Here is a 16,634-nt window from a genome sequence, read left to right on the forward strand (position 1 = left end):
CAGTGATAAGTCTTCCAGGAACAAAAGCACTCTAAGTAGGAGCTATCAGCTGAGGAAGTATTTGTTTCAACCTGTTAGCCATTACTTTTGAGATAATTTTATAAATGACATTACAAAGGCTAATAGGTCTAAAATCAGATATTTTTCCAGGAGACTTCACCTTTGGAATAAGAACTATATGAGTATAATTAATTTCAGGAATCATATTACCAGAATTCAAAAAATCTAGAGCAATTGCAATCACATCATCCCCAACATTATGCAAATATTTTTGATAAAAAAAAAAAAGCATTCATATCATCAAGTCTAGGAGCTTTTGTTGGTCCTATTTGGAATAACGCTACTTTGATTTCCTCCGTACTATAATCATTGGATAAGATATCCTGCATATCTACGGTCACCTTATGTTGCACTATACTAAGACATTCCTCCATTCTTTGACATATGGATGAACGAAAAATACTCTCAAAGTACTAAATTGCCACACTAGCAACCTCTTTAGGCTCTTCCACCCAACAATTGTATTGATCTCTGACCCCATGAATGAAATTTCTCCTTCGCCTTTGAAAGGCTTTAGAGTGAAAAAATTTGGCATTCCTATCACCATGCTTCAACATGAGACCCTAGACCATTAGGCCCAATATATTTCCTGTTTAAGAAGCAAGTCATCAAGTATCTTGCTTATTGCCAGGAATTCAGATTTGTTTTCCACTGTCGGTTCAGCCATGCTTAGCTCCTCCACCATTTTTTGTACTTTCTTGATTTCTTCCACATCCGGATGAGTATTAGAAGTACCCCATGCTTGCACACCTACGAATCTTCCACACCTACGAATCTTCTCCTTCATGCATCTCAAACCCGATTCCGAGGTACCTGCTGAACACCATGTGTCATTAATGACCTTCTCATAATCATCCCTCATCAACCAAGCCTTTTCAAACCTAAACAACCTTGTGCTTCTTCCACAGCACCTCAGGGCTAATATAGCTTGTAAAAGTAAAGGCCAATGATCAGATGCATGGGAAAAGATATGGGTAACCGAACACGCTTGAAATTTTTCCCTCCAACGCATGTTAGCTACAACCCTTTCTAACCTTTCCTTAGTATTTTCGAACTCTGACCTTTTATTATTCCACGTGAATGGGTTCCCAACAAAGCCCAAGTCTACCAAGCTATAGTCATCCAACAATCTTCGAAATTCATCCATGTGTTTAAGTGGAGAAGGAAACTTACTTTGTTTCTCGGAGGAGTGTAGGATAGCATTAAAATCACCTACGCAACACCATGGACCATCAACAAAAGAACGCAGGTGAGCAAGAAGAGCCCATGATTTGGGTTTTTTGCTTGCTTCAGGCCACCCATAGAAACAAGTTAACATCCATGCAAAGCCATCTTCTTCCACGGCTCTCGCTAGTATATGATTGTCCGTAAAGTTTATAAGATCCATCTTAACCTCTAATTTCCAAAAGAGAGACAACCCTCCTCCCCCATGTGGCTTCTTTACTGAAAACTTGTTCGGAAACGGTAGTTTTCTACAATGTTTATCAAAACCCTCTCTGTCTAAACATGTCTCCATTAAAAAACACGATGTGGGAGCTTAATCCCTCGCCAACTTGTGAAGGCTATGAACAGTCCAAGAGTCTCCAAGCCCTTGGCAGTTCCAGCCCCTAGATAGTTCCAACTCAATAGCTTCATTGTGCTTGGCAAGGGTGCTCCTACATCCCCACCGTTTCATTCATTTGAACGTCTTCCTGATGTCTACCACATTTCCCCACCTTACCTTCAGTCTCTATGTCGAATTCAATCTCAACTTCTTGCAATCCTCTCTTGTCCAGTGTGTGCGGGTTTACTTTTGTGTTTTCTATCCCCGGCCCACACTCCATTCGTATATCCCTTGTCCAAGTGGGCTTTTGTTTTAAAACTTGAGGCCCAACTTGCTCCTTCCTTCCCACGTGCACCTTAGCTGGTGATGGCAACGTGACTTCCACGTGTTGTAAAGCAAGATTGTGTGAGATGCTCTCCCATTTTGAATTTGGCACCTCTGTGTTGCTAACCGAAGAAAGTGGCCCTAACCTTTCCGTAATTATCCCTTCAGTTTCGGGAACACTCTCCATACAAATCGGGAAAATCCTTGATCTCACGTTCTTTCCTTTTGCATGTATGTCACCCTCTGTAGGGTTTGTCTTATTGGTTACATGATCTGTCGTCGGCGCCTCTTGGCTACTTTTGTACCCAAATTGTTCCTTAGTCCTATCTTCATTGTTTGGGTGTTGATTCTTGGTTGAACCCATCCTCAAGGGTGAACGAGCACGTCCTCCTATAGATTTTAGCCACCCCTCATATTGGCACACCACCTCACCACCATTCTTACTTAGGGCAAAGTGTTCGACACAGTGCTTGAGATCATGGCCCAATCATCCACAAAAGTGGCAAAACAATGGAAGACATTCATATTTGAACGTAACCCATGAACGTTGTCCATCCGGGCCACCAATGAAGCTGCCACGTCGAAGGGGTTTGGACGTAATTTGTAAGTGTGTACCTATATATATAATAGGGCAATGTTTATTTCACATTGATTTTTACTCACAATGAATTCACGATTTCACTATAAAATATGTGTGTACTATTAAACATGTGTGTACGGTTGTGTGCAATAACTAATGTGCACTAGTATTTACCCTATTTAATATATACAAAAATATCGACAGTTTGTTGATATAATAAAAATTATTTATCAAATGTAAATCTTAATATATTATCTTGAATTCTTAAACTAATTTTTCCTAAAAGTATATAAAATAAATATGGAGCATTAAATAACTAAATCAAGGCTATAGATGAGCCAATCATAGTTAGGTATTAAAAGTTTAGGTTTGTTTATTTAGTTTTATCTAGAATGCAAGTTAAACTTGAGCTTATTCCCAAACAAAATTACATATTGAAGTTTAACTCATTTTATTATTGAACAAGCTCAAGCTTGTTCATGAGTTACTTGATTAACTTTTTTTTTTTCCATTGTGTAGTAACACCATAACTTAAATTTATTGCCCATTCATAAGTTTATGAATTTTCAATACAAATTTGTTGTTTGTATTATTAATAAACTACAAATAATAATTTGATATCATATGGGCCTATTTATAGACTTACATAATCCAATTTTAAGTCAATATATGACTATTTCTAGAAAATTTTACATATAAAAATGTTAGATTATATATAGTTAAATCAAGCATTATGATCACAAGCTTATTTACAAAACACATTATATATTTCAACTTAAATTGTTTAATAGTTAAGCCTTAATTTGGGCTTGAGCTTGACTTGTTATTTATATAAAAATCCAAACTGAACTTGAGTTGTTCATAACTAATTTGATTCATTTACAGCCCTAAAACAAAAATGATCCAAAGTCTTGAGATTATTATTTGATTCTCTCATTTCTATATTACGAAGAAAAACAAAAGCTTGGGGAAAGAAAAAAAAAATTGATATTCCTCCCGTAGAGGTCCTTTTTGTCACCTAGTCAAGTGTCGAGCTTAGAGTGGCTTCGTGAGAGAGAATCGATTCCAAAATTCCCTCATGCTACTAATTCCATGATCCAAAGGTATGAGAAAAATGCGATCAGATTACTCTTACATCTAAAAAAATATCATGATCACTAATTCAAGTATCGAAGAAACTTAGGATGGCTCCATTCCAATTTCACTTGTGTTATTCGATCTTTCTTTGTGCATGTAGATAGGCTATCCTGCCTTCAATCATGTTGTGTAATCATTTTTTTTTATAGAAAGTTTCAACCTATGACGTCTGCTCTTGATAATCACTCTTTATCATCAGACTAAGATATCAATCGATTTATTGTGTAGGTGATGATTGGATCCTAAATCTCTTATTCAATCATGTTGTGTACTCATTGATAGTCTATCAAAGGTTTGAAAGTAAAACCTACCTCAGTTAACAGGAAACGACAAGTAGTCCCTCTTTGCCACCAAGCTAGCAATTAAACGACATCACTAGTCTGTCTTAGCCAGAACTTAACGACATGCTATTTCTTTCTCGCTTTGTTTCTCTCTCTCTCTCTCTCTCAGACACACACAGTATCAGTAAACGAACTGCCGAAACGAGCTGAACATGGCCTTAATCAAATCAAAGCTGCGCTTACCTCACTCACTCTCTGACTCCAAAATACTCAAAACCCTTTCATTCTCTTCTTCAACTTCAGAACCAACTCTTCAAGAAGATGACACCGACAATGATAATTCCAAAACTACCCCTACCACTACCACTACCACGACCACGACCTTAAACCCTGAAGAAACCCTAATCGCCGAAAAATTCCACGCCCTAATCAAAGACCACCACCGCAAACACCCAAACCTTGACCACACGATCCCAACTCTCTCCCCCGACTTCTCTCAAATCTCCACCGTCCACCCCATCACCCCACCCATCGTCCGCCACGTCATCGAGAAATGCGGTGGGGTCCGCCATGGCATCCCTTTCCTCCAAGCCCTATCGTTCTTCAACTGGGCCACGGCCCAAGATATTCCGGCCCAGTCACCCGACCCTTACAACGAAATGATCGACCTCGCCGGGAAAGTTCGCCAGTTCGACTTGGCTTGGCAAGTTATCGATTCGATGAAAGCTCGGAATGTCGAAATTACCGTCGAGACCTTCTCGATTCTCGTTCGCCGGTACGTTCGTGCCGGGTTGGTTGCCGAGGCGATTCACGCTTTTAATCGAATGGAGGACTATGGTTGTAAGCCTGATAAGATTGCGTTTTCAATTGTGATCGGTATTTTGTGTAAGAAACGAAGGGCTAATGAGGCTCAGTCATTTTTCGATAGCTTGAAGGATAGGTTCGAGCCTGATGTTATTGTGTATACTAGCTTGGTTCATGGATGGTGTCGGTCTGGTAATATTTCGGAGGCCGAGAGGGTATTTGGGGAAATGAAATTGGCTGGGATTAAGCCCAATGTGTATACTTACAGTATTGTGATCGATGCTCTGTGTAGGTGCGGCCAAATTACTCGTGCACATGATGTGTTTGCGGAAATGCTTGACGAGGGATGTAGCCCGAATTCGATTACATTTAATAATCTAATGCGTGTTCATGTGAAGGCGGCGAGGACTGAGAAGGTTTTGCAAGTGTATAATCAGATGAAGAGGCTTGGATGTGATGCTGATACAATTACGTATAATTTTCTTATAGAGACTCATTGTAGGGATGACAATCTTGAGGATGCAATTAAGGTGCTTAATTTGATGGTTAAGAAAGGGTGTAGCCCAAATGCTTCTACGTTTAATTTGATATTTAGGTGCATTGTGAAGTCACGGGATGTGAATGCTGCTCACCGAATGTATGCTAAGATGAAGGAGTTGAATTGTATGCCTAATACTGTGACGTACAATGTATTGATGCGGATGTTTGCTGACTCGAAATCGATTGATATGGTTCTCAAGCTGAAGAAGGAAATGGATGAGAATGAGGTTGAGCCTAACGTGAATACTTACAAGGTTTTAATATCGATGTATTGTGGAATGGGGCATTGGAACAATGCCTACATGTTTTTTAGGGAGATGATTGAAGAGAAATGTTTGAAACCTAGTATGCATGATTATCAGATGGTGTTGCAGCAGCTAAGGAATGCAGGGCAGTTAAAGAAGCACGAGGAGTTAGTGGAGAAGATGGTGGATAGGGGTTTTGCTACCCGCCCTTTGTAGAAGTAGCTACTTATTTTGTGCCTATGAGCAGGATTAGGTGATCATTGTTTTCTGTATCTCTGTCAGTTATTCTTGTTCCCAATTTTGATGTAATTGCTTCTTCAATATTTGCGTTGTGTTTTTGACATTGCATGTCAGACAGTTATGAACTACTTGTGGTTCATGGTCACAAATTTTGGAAATATAACCTTTTGACAGGCTCAATCGTTCTCCAATGTTTGATTGCTATTAAATGCTAAATGGCAAGGATGCACATGGCTGCCTACTTTATATGTTGTAGATTTGTTACTGGATGATTTCAATTTGGATTACTTGTAGTTGTATCATACTAGATCTTCTTTGATTAGTTTTGTCACAAACTAAACAGTTATTATGCATTGGCATTATTTGGTCCCTTTTAGGTGGATTGAGGATTTTCCAATACCATTGCTCTAGTAGGATCCTCAGTGATGCTGATGATTTTGCATTTGGTTCTAAGCAGTTGAAAGTAATTAGCAGAATGTTCATCATTAACGAGTACTCTTGATGGAAATGCACATAGTATGTTCCTTCTTTACCCATCATCCCTCATGCTTTTATGTCATTGTTAGGTCCTTCATGGGATGCAAGTGCCATACTATTCACTATGCATTAAAAATATATACCCTCCCCCTCTCATCTATGAAATCGCTATCGATACTATTGGGTAAGTTTCATATGTAATGAGCTTCCATTCTTTTTTATATGGATTGGGTGCTGAGTGCTGCTGTCGTAGTTTCTTATAGGTTTGCCATCTACTTATTGTGACAGGACTAGCTCTAGAGCTCCTTTGAAGTGTTCTGCCTTTAGTAATCTGTGGAGTGAATGATATACGTCTACTACAACCAGTTCAAAAATTATTTGAATGCTATTATAGGAACCTCCATTGAAGTGTTCTGCCTTTAGTAATCTGTAGAGCTCCTTTGAAGTGTTCTGCCTCTAGAGCTCCATCGGAGTGTTCTGCCTTCAATAATCTGTAGAGTATATGGACACATAGTGATCCGTGAGTCCGCTGCAATCTGTAAGAGGCAACCTAAAAGCTCCTTAATGAGCACCCCATTTCCAGGTTCCTAAATCAACTGGTGCCTCGGGAAAGTATCTTATATGCCGGCATATAGGAAATATGTGAGACTAACATGTGAGCTGTAAAAGCTCCTTAATAAGCACCTCATTATCAAGTTCCCAAATTAACCGGTGCCTTATACGCCCAGCTCATACAAGATTTTCTCCTTGAATTGCCTTCAACAATTATACTACTCTTCACTCCAGAAAGCATCAGCTTATGGTGCAATCAGCAATGACATTGCCTATAGCTATAGTAAGACTAAACAATTGGTTTTGCATATGGCCTGATGTGTATAGAAATTCTTACGTTCATTTATAATTGGCATAAAAAAAAAAAATCTGTACCCCATTCGAAATCCCTAATCACAAAATTAAGGCTTTTTTCCCAATTCAATTACCATAACCAAAATTATATGCACAGCAATAGTTATACAGTTATAGGTAAACAATCCAATTCCTCATTCCTCAACCAACAACAAAAATTTCAATTACAATTACAAAAATAAAGAGATCAAAATGTACCGAGTCTACAATCACCGTCGATCTCAACCACCACGACGTTCCTTCTCAATTTCTTGCCTCTGTCTCTCGATGAGCTTTTCGAGAGCCGATTCAACAGCATCTTGACCACCAAAAAGCAACTGAGTCACGATTTTCGGGTCGGTCTCGAACCGGGCAGCTTTGAACTCCTTTCAGGCATTCTCTCTCAGTATGCCTCTGTTGTATATATAGGTATATACAAGGATAGGTTGTAATAATGATAGTTGAATTTGGAGAATATGGTTTCATAAAGTGAAAATTCAAGTTTTAAAATTTTCTCAGTGAAAACTCGAAAATTTAAATTTTCTAGAATTTTCTCGAATTTTCTACAGAATGTTTTAGTGACTATTCAGAAAGATTGAAGAGGTTTCAATCTTTGTTAACCACTTTATGAAAAAATTAGCTAACTCTCCATACGTGCCTTTTTATGAAACAGGTTTATGTTCACTTAAAAAATAACTAACCCTCCATATGTGCCTTTTCATGAAACAGGCTTATGTTCACTTAAAAAAATAACTAACTCTTCATACGTGCTTTTTTATAAAACATAACCCTATGGATATAAATAGAGGCTTACGTTCATTTGAAAAACTAACTCCAAAAATTCAAAAGTTGGAGAGAAACACAAGAAATCATGTGGTCATTCTCCAGAATTTTTATCTGTAGAACCCAACATCTCGGTTGTATCCTAAGGACAAATTTGCGATAACCCTTTAGCAACAAAAGTGTGGGGGGCAAATATTGTTTAAAGAAAACGATATAGTGCCTCAAAGTTATCTATTTTCTATTTGTCTTTTGTGTTAACCTTATTCTTTCATTATTACTTTGTGTAAAATCCCCAACAATCTCGCCACAAGAAACCCCACGAATCGGCCCACATGAAGAACCGAGAAGCCCTGAGGATGTCCTTGTAGAGACTCAGTGCCTTGTGTCGAGTGTTGGTGAGTCGACGACGATTTAGCAACTTGGCCTCTTCGTCGTCAAGGGTAGGTTTTTGTTCCTTCACCAAGTGACGGTCCAAGAGCTCTTCAAGGGTGTTAGGCCCGTTGTGCAAGAGCCGGCGGATAAAAACAACTTCGCAGCGAGCTATGAGGTTATTCAAAGGAATCATCGATATGCTTTGCCATTTTTGCAGCTTCATAATGGCTATCATTCTCTCTCTCTCTCTCTCTCTTCGATTGCGTTTGAGCGATAGTGTGTGATTAATGTGGCATTTGGAGAAATACGTTGGGCCTATTAGGCTGAATGGGCTTATATTATGGGCCAGGTGATACACATATTTTCGCTGAAATAATACAGTTTTAACTTAAAATAGAGAGAGAGAGAGAGAGAGAGAGAGAGAGAGAGAGATTTTTAACTTCCATAACATTTTTGTCACAAATTTTTAATATTTTTACAATAAATTTTAGGTCTTATATTGCTATGAACATTTTTATAACAAATTTTAGATAGTATGTTGTTATAGAGCACAAACTATGCGCATTAACGTTTAAGTGCAAATAGCCACATTGGTAACCACCATATCTGTCTTGGTTATTCCTACTACATGCCATATTGGTTACAACTTAAAACTTACAACTTACAAAATCCCTGTTTTAGAAAAACCCAAAATGTAGTTCAGTTTTTGCTCCGTATGTTTTTGTATTCCGACAAGACCTTTTTCATTTGAATCAGAATAATACAGGTGTCCATTTATTTGCTTGTGATCAAATGCGGGAAAATATAAAATTGTTTTTTGCATCCCCCTTTTGTAGAAGGATAAGGCAATAGGAACCAAATTAAAGAATAGTTTTCTAAACCAAAAGTACAAAAATTTCTGAAATCAGACTTTTGATGTTTCTAGTGTCAGCAATGCATACATTAGGATATATAAAAAGGGAGAGAGTTGTCAAGTAACATTAGCTAACCCACTTTTAGCTAAGTGGATATGGAATATGCAAACCATGTGCCTCAATCTTATGATTATTTGGAGTTTGGACATGAACCCAAAGTCTCCAACGAATAGACTCTAGTATGGAAAAAAAAAAAGGTCATTAAAATGTTTAGACACAATAGAATAGGTTGCAATGAGCAGGTAAAAATACAAATAACAATCCTTGGAAAGATGAATGCATCCAAAGGAATACCAAATGCAGTTTATCAAAAACTTCACTACTTCACTATCAGTGACCTTGCATATCAAGCATCTCATCCAGACCTTTCAATCTCTCTAATCCTTCACTAATCAAGAAACGGATCCTTTGCTTGTCATTGCAGTTCCGGTTTTTCTCCATCTCTTGTCTAATTGTCTGTCTCAATTCAGCTGTAAGATCCAATGCGTTTCAGATATTCCATCAGATTTCCATTTATCCAATATTATGGGAGATCATAGACTCTTTTGGAAACAGTTAGCATGAGATAATCAGTTTGATGTAATGCAAAGGAAAATTTGATTTAAAAAAATGAAAGAATATTTAACAAACTATGAAGTACTAATAAGAAGTTGAATGATCAACTGAAATAGGACTTGACAAATTTATGTGTTACCAGAATGCCAACCTATTACCTTAGCAATACATTGGTGAATGTAATTCCACAAAAAAAATCACAAGTGTGTGTGCATGTGTTTCCTTTTTACTGGAAATCAATGTATATTGTAAGGATTGTGATGGTCAGTAGACCCAGAAAATATTTTTTCCAGGCAAAAGAATTCTTGATAAGTACAAGGTGGTGTTTAACTACTAAGCTAGGAGGAACTTGTCTACATGGTTTTAGCCAGACCAGAGATGACAGAACCTTGCAATATGGTCTTTTCCCCAAATTTCCAGCCCACCAAATCTACCAAAAATTTCTTTGATTTGATTGAAAGTTCCTCGGAGGGGAAACAGTTGCATACCATACAAAGGCAACAGAAATAGTTGTCAATGCAATGGATTTTCATTAAGTTTGGGGTTCCAACAGTATGACAATTTAAAATTAATTAATTAATTACCAATATTTCATGGGTTTTGCTAGAGGTGAAGTCACAGCTGAGTGTCAAGCAAAGAGCAAGGCCAAGGAGTAGAGTTGTAGAAGAACATACCAGACAGATTTGTCAAAGAGCTTTGACAGAATACATTAGTGACTAACTGAAATCTATCCTCCTCACTAATTGCTCAAGAAATATTATCATTAATTAGACACATATTTTTCTAAGCAAAGTTTCACCTTTAGCATGAACAGGGGCTCTCTGAGCAGTCCTCAGTGCCTGCCTGTAAAGATTCAGCACTCGAGCACGGAGAAGAAAATCCTGCAAATCAAAGGGGAGAACCATAACTGATTCTCTTCCTCAACACCATATTTCCACATCAAAACACACCCAAAACAGCAACAATATAATTGTAAAAGCGACTCAAGAAATATCTATTCAAAGAACTATAAAAAGAAAAAAAACACATAAGATCTCCAAATTAAGTTCATAAAACCCAAACAAACGCAAATTGATATAATCATGATTATTTAGAGTTCTTTTAGTGCATTAATTTATGCAGATTTCATTTAACATCTTTCATGAATGACCGCATGAGCGCCTATGGATTAAACAGTACATATTATACAAAAGTATGGAAGCAACATACTATAATTAATGAATCTAATACTAAACATTACTTTTAAAAAATCAAGTCTAATCTTTAACACCCAAAATAAATAAATAAATCCCAAGTGCTTCATATCATAGTATAATCCATATAACATAAAAAAATCAACTAACTTTGCTATGAACTGCAATACATTACATTTATGTGAAACCAATTCCTAATCACAGAACCCCTATTTTTGGCTTTTTTTTTTTTTTTTTTAAATCCTAAATCCTAAGATCCTCACACAAATTGCAATAAGCCAAAGCTAGGGTTTCATTTTTTTTTAAAAAAATTAACGGTTAAATAATATAATTGAAAAGAAAAAAGAAGAAGTTGGCATACCTTGGGGCAAAAAGAGGAGCGTTTAACGAAAGCTGAAGATTGCAGCGGCAGGGCAGACCAGTAACTGAGGAAGGAAAGTCCTAAGGAAAGAAAAAAACAAACGGCAGCGTTTTGTACAAAAGCAACAAAGGATAAAAACGACAGCGTTTTATGCAATACAAAGAAGTTTAAGTCAAGCAAAACGTATTAATTTGAATATAACTGTGAGATTTTATTGATCAGTTGAAAGAACGAGAAAGCGTAATTAATTTAAGAGAAATGATATATCCACAATATTTTTATAATATTTTTACAACAAATTTTAAGTGGCAGGTTGTTACTGGTTGTTATTGTTGGGGCAAAAAAGTAATCTTAGTGTTAAGTTCAAATTTGAACCAATAATAACTAACCACCTATGATTTGTTGTGAAAATGTTGTAAAAATGTTATGGACGTAGCACCTCTCTTAATTTAAACGAAGGACTCTAATATTTATATAATGAGAAGTTCACAATATTTTCACAATATTTTTACAACAAATTATAAGTGGTTAGTTGTTATTAGTTCAAATTTAAACCTAATACTAAGATTATTTTTTTGCCCTAACAATAACAACTTGCCACTTATAATTTATTGTAAAAATATTGTGAAATGTTGTGGACATTTCATTTCTTTTATATCATAGCAGAAAACTAACTAACTTTCTAATAGTAACTAATTGTTGCTACATAAAACTTAGATTTTGAACACTTTTTTTAAAGCTCCAAATGAGTTTTTTTAGTGCATAAAATTTACAAAAAAAATTGCATTATTAGGCATTGTTTGGATTTTGCAAAACTAAGTTAACAAAACTGCGTTTTGTTAACTCATAACCCAAAATCCATGGAGCCCACATATATAAACATTGTTGGGCTGAGAACTGGGTCAGTTCACTCCATTAACAAAATTGAGTTTTTTGAGAGTTGGGTTACCAATTTCGGAAACAGCCCAAGCTTATTTTCAAGCTATGGGTTTGTTCATTTAGTGGCAATTTCAGTAATTTACAGCACAATTGGGTCCTACTTTCGTAGGGTGTTGTTCCATCACTGCAGCAACAGATGCTCCAACGGATATAACTCTCATAACTTTCCCAACAACCCATGCTTTGCACTTCATCTCACTTTCCTTTTTCCTTCTCCCAAAACCACAGCACACTTCAACCATAAGCTCCAAAAAACGCCGCTTAGCCCAACGCCGAGCTCCAGCAGGTCAGTTTCGTTCACCGATTCCAATTCTGGTGAGACCCAAACGCTCCCCCTCCACACCCAGTCCGCACATACACAACAAAACACAACAAAGAAGATGGAGTTTGGGTAGCTGATTGTACGCCAGAGGCTTTTTTATACTTGAACAATGAAGCTCAATCCAATGCTTGAAAAAACAATTTAAAAAATCACATCCAATTTCTCTTTCATTTCCATATCTATCATTGAGTACAATTTAATGAACATTAATTGAAGGCACGTAAGCAACCAACCTTATTTAGTTAAACACTTGAAAAGTGAAAATGATCATGTAGTTTAAGACCTAAAAACGTCTTGTTTGTTTAAAAAAATTAGTACTAAATCATGGAGCTTCAAGTCTTTGCACTACTAGAATTTATGGCTAAATAGAGAAATGTAGAACCAAAAAACTAAAGCAAGGAACTTTATGGCTAAAAGGAGGTGTAGCAGCTCGGGTTCAAGGATGAGGAAGGAGGATGATGTCGTGGTAAGGTGACATGGCGGTGGCACAGGTGGGCAAAGGATGGAGGAGTTGATGCTTCAGTGGACTTTTAGCTTTGGGGTTTGAGAAGTGAAGACAAAGGTTGGAAATAAAGGGAAACTAAAAAGGCAATGGAAACTAAAAAGAGAGTGTGCCTCAGATGGATAGTAAGTGGGTCCTACAAAAGGTGAGTTTTTTTTTTTTTTTAAGAGAGAAAAGTTAACCAGGTTTAGTAGCCAAACAGAGTTGGGTTTGTTTTGGGGATTTTTGAGCAATGAGTGATGAGTTATAGGGTGATGAGTGATGAGTGATACTGCAACCAAACAAGGCCTTAGTCTCTCGTTTACTCATCCCGTTTATTTTATTGTATGTGTCTAACTAAGCAATCATATGTCAATTAAAAAAATATATTGTGCTAACCTATTTCTATTAAATGATTTCTCATATCCAATCCTAGACTCGAACTATTTCATTGTTTCAATCAAAGCTCAAACTAGAAAAATGTTCATACTTTTAATGGCGACTCTAAGAATTTTGTTCAAGAGAGTCATTAAGAAACTTAAACCAAACAAAATTTAATAAAAATAACAATTTGAATATATTGAGTTATCGAAAAAAAAAGGCAAATGTATGAAGTTTTAATTTTTTTTATTTTAAAATCATTACAAGATAGTTTATTATCAATTGTCATTATTTATTGTCAATGTTTGTAAGTTTGACCATTTTATTTTATTAAGCTTGTATAAAAAAATTTTAATTTTTATGAAGTTGTCATTATCTATTTGTCATTGTTTTTATAAAAAAAAATATTTTTAAATTAAATGACAAAACTCAACTCATTGTGACTTTATTAAATTGGCCCACACAGCCACACTCATTTATACATAAATAATACACTAAGTATCTATATAACTAATAAAATGCTTAAACAATTACTAATTTTATTATTTTTTGTTCTTGAATCACTAACTTTATAATAAAAAGTTATTATAAAATGATAATAATATACACACATGTAACAAAACCTTCTCCTCCTCAAAAAAAAAAAAAAAGTAACAAACCTTCTGTATTTTCTAATTATTAAATTATATAAATTTATATTATATTTGTAGTACACAACACACATTTACATACATCACAATTCACACGTATAACATAATAAGAAATAAAAAACAACACACACAATCAGTATTAGACATACACACACAATATAAATTTATAGTAAAGAGAGACACCTACGACTTACAAACATTCTCTTTTTACTCTTAAAGAAACCTGTGGTCTATGTTGTTTGATTTTGGGCTGGACTGATATATGATTAGAGTGTGCAAGAATTAAGCCAGAGTGTACAAACATATCTTCAAGGGTAAATTATACTAATAAAAAAATTTATATATAAATATTTTTTAAAATAGTTTCAAGTCAGGGGTTTCAATTGAACCCTCTGAGCATAAAGTAACGCCGCCCATGCATAATTTCCCAAATCGAAACCCATACCCGATTGTGAGAAATATTTGAAACTCAATTGAGAGAGACATATAAACTAAAGCTACATACTCCAACACTAAATTGTCCAATCTTCAAGATTTGATATATCATCATATTTGATACATTAAAATTAAAAGGATAAAGCTTTCCTCAAAACCAATTGAAAGAAATTTCATTTAACCTATTGTGTGATAATTCATAAATTCATTTGGTATAATTTTTAAACAAGTCACGTAACTTATTAAATATGTAAAGTAACTAAAAGTACACATGGATGATTTTATTAATTACCATAAGGTGGGTTGAAGGAATTTTCCTTCAAATTTAACTTGGTTGGACATCTTCATTGAAAATGCCAAAAAATGATAGTTTGATGAGCTAAATATCGAATATAGAGTAGCTATATGTGAACTTGAGTACACGACAATTGTTTTCTCCCCCCTTCCCCCCCCCCCCCCCCCAAAAAAAGTACACAACAATTGCCTCATTGTAGTGTGGGAAACAATCGCAAGGGTATTAGGACGATATTATAAAGTAAATGAATCCAAGATATCTTACTTAGCCTAAATAGAATGTTGAATTTTTAAGATAACATGCTAAATTACTAGATCAACTTACTAAAAATTTTGAAAAATAAGAAATTAAACTAAACAAAATGTTCAAGTGCCTAAAAAGCAAGTGAATCTGAAAAGACAATATGAAAGGTTAACATTAGGAACGTTTAAGGTAAAAGAATGCTATCGATTTGCTTGATAATGAGAAATTTTAAGATAAAGACTGTTGATGCTCATTTTGGGAAAGTCCAGCAGCAGGAAGAAGCCCAACTATATGGGCAAGAAGAGAGTTAATGGATTGAGAGAAAGAAAATCATTAAGCCCAAATGACAAGAATGATGAGTCTTAGACCCATAAAGAAAACCGACCCAGACTTCCGCCAGCGACGCCAACCCAGACCTCCACGGACGAAGCCGCCAACTTGCCGCCGCCGTTTCTCTCCTTCACCCTCCCTCTCATCTTCAATTTCCCTCTCTCCTTTCTTTCCCTCCCCCTTTTCCTCCATTACCTCCCCTCTTCCTTCCCTTTGTCTCCCTCATTCCCTTATCATCTCCTTCCACTGATTTTAGTATTATAAGTTTTTTTTTTTTTGGTAATATTTGGTTTGTATTTGAATAAATGATATGGGTTTTAAGTTTTTTTCTTGTAAGTGTAAGTATGAGTTAATGGGTTTTATGTTAGTTACTTGTAAGGGGTTTTTGTGTTAGTTACTTGTAATTGGTTTTTGTTTTTGTGTGATTTTAGAGTGTTGAATTAATGGGTTTTGTGTTAGTTACTTGTAATGAGTTTTTGTGTTAGTTACTTGTAATTGGTTTTTGTTTTTGTGTGATTTTAGAGTGTTGAATTAATGGGTTTTGTGTTAGTTACTTGTAATGAGTTTTTGTGTTAGTTACTTGTAATTGGTTTTTGTGTGATTTTAGAATGCATCTATGAAATTTTGTAAATTTAAGTTCTCTATTGTTGGTTTTGTCAGGTTTGGATGATGATAAATAGTAGTTTTCTCTTGGGGATTCTTTGATTCTAACTGTTCTTGGCAGGTATCTTTTTGTTTGTTTTTGTTTTGTGGTAGTGAAGCTTCTGAGCATTATAATTTTAAGCTTTTGGGTGTGTGTAATTTTATTTTCTCTTAGGATTCTTTGATTTTAACAGTTTTTGGTCATGTATATTTTTGTTTGTTTGTTTGTTTTTTTTTTTTTTGTGAAGCTATTGACTTGTTATCTATTTGTTGAAAAAGAGGTGTGTATTTTTTTTTTTTGAGATGTTGAGTATTATGCTATGATAACTAGTAAGTGTATTGATAAACTCTTTATAAATTATACTTTTCTTTTGCAAGTTAAATATTCATTATTTGTGATAATTTTAGATTTTTTTCTTAAAGGTGTATGCTTGGCTTGAGCATAGTAAGTAAAATTTGTTTAAATACTTAAAAAGTTTATAGTTGTGATGTTGATGATTCGTTTTGTGGTGGATTGTTATATTAGAGTAAGCAGGTGGCTTATATGGTGTTATAAGGTGGTTTAAATTTATATTGGGAGTGTCTTATTTTTTTGGAATTGTAAATGAATATTGTTGATTTA

The 16,634-nt window shown here is 35.4% G+C and overlaps 4 protein-coding genes across 6 annotated transcripts; 1 reads left to right on the forward strand and 3 right to left on the reverse strand.

Moving 5' to 3' along the window:
- Positions 1–631: 631 nt before the first annotated feature.
- Positions 632–1,576, reverse strand: LOC142613671 (uncharacterized). The gene has a single exon (XM_075786157.1). The coding sequence runs from the start codon at positions 1,574–1,576 to the stop codon at positions 632–634; it is 945 nt and encodes a 314-aa protein (XP_075642272.1).
- Positions 1,577–4,055: 2,479 nt separating this feature from the next.
- LOC142627122 (pentatricopeptide repeat-containing protein At1g20300, mitochondrial) lies at positions 4,056–6,420 on the forward strand. Its single transcript, XM_075800923.1, has 2 exons — positions 4,056–5,767; positions 6,132–6,420. The coding sequence occupies exon 1, from the start codon at positions 4,138–4,140 to the stop codon at positions 5,728–5,730; it is 1,593 nt and encodes a 530-aa protein (XP_075657038.1). The 5' UTR covers positions 4,056–4,137; the 3' UTR covers positions 5,731–5,767; positions 6,132–6,420.
- Positions 6,421–7,358: 938 nt separating this feature from the next.
- LOC142609681 (uncharacterized) lies at positions 7,359–8,494 on the reverse strand. Its single transcript, XM_075781338.1, is given in 2 exon segments — positions 7,359–7,528; positions 8,197–8,494. Coding segments are annotated over 2 exon segments (468 nt in total).
- Positions 8,495–9,153: 659 nt separating this feature from the next.
- On the reverse strand, positions 9,154–11,436 carry LOC142640427 (uncharacterized). Of its 3 annotated transcripts, none has more exons than XM_075814535.1 (3): positions 11,295–11,436; positions 10,540–10,647; positions 9,154–9,655 (listed from the first exon to the last, which is right to left on the reverse strand). In XM_075814535.1, the coding sequence occupies exons 2-3, from the start codon at positions 10,643–10,645 to the stop codon at positions 9,516–9,518; spliced, it is 246 nt and encodes an 81-aa protein (XP_075670650.1). In that variant the 5' UTR covers positions 10,646–10,647; positions 11,295–11,436; the 3' UTR covers positions 9,154–9,515. The 3 variants fall into 3 exon arrangements, with proteins under 3 accessions (XP_075670650.1, XP_075670631.1, XP_075670642.1); XM_075814516.1 differs by having other exon boundaries at positions 10,540–10,655; positions 11,295–11,426; XM_075814527.1 differs by having other exon boundaries at positions 10,540–10,659; positions 11,295–11,399.
- Positions 11,437–16,634: the final 5,198 nt, after the last annotated feature.

The sequence above is a fragment of the Castanea sativa genome, chromosome 1 (genome assembly GCF_040712315.1).
Source record: "Castanea sativa cultivar Marrone di Chiusa Pesio chromosome 1, ASM4071231v1".
In the NCBI taxonomy this organism is placed as follows: domain Eukaryota; kingdom Viridiplantae; phylum Streptophyta; class Magnoliopsida; order Fagales; family Fagaceae; genus Castanea; species Castanea sativa.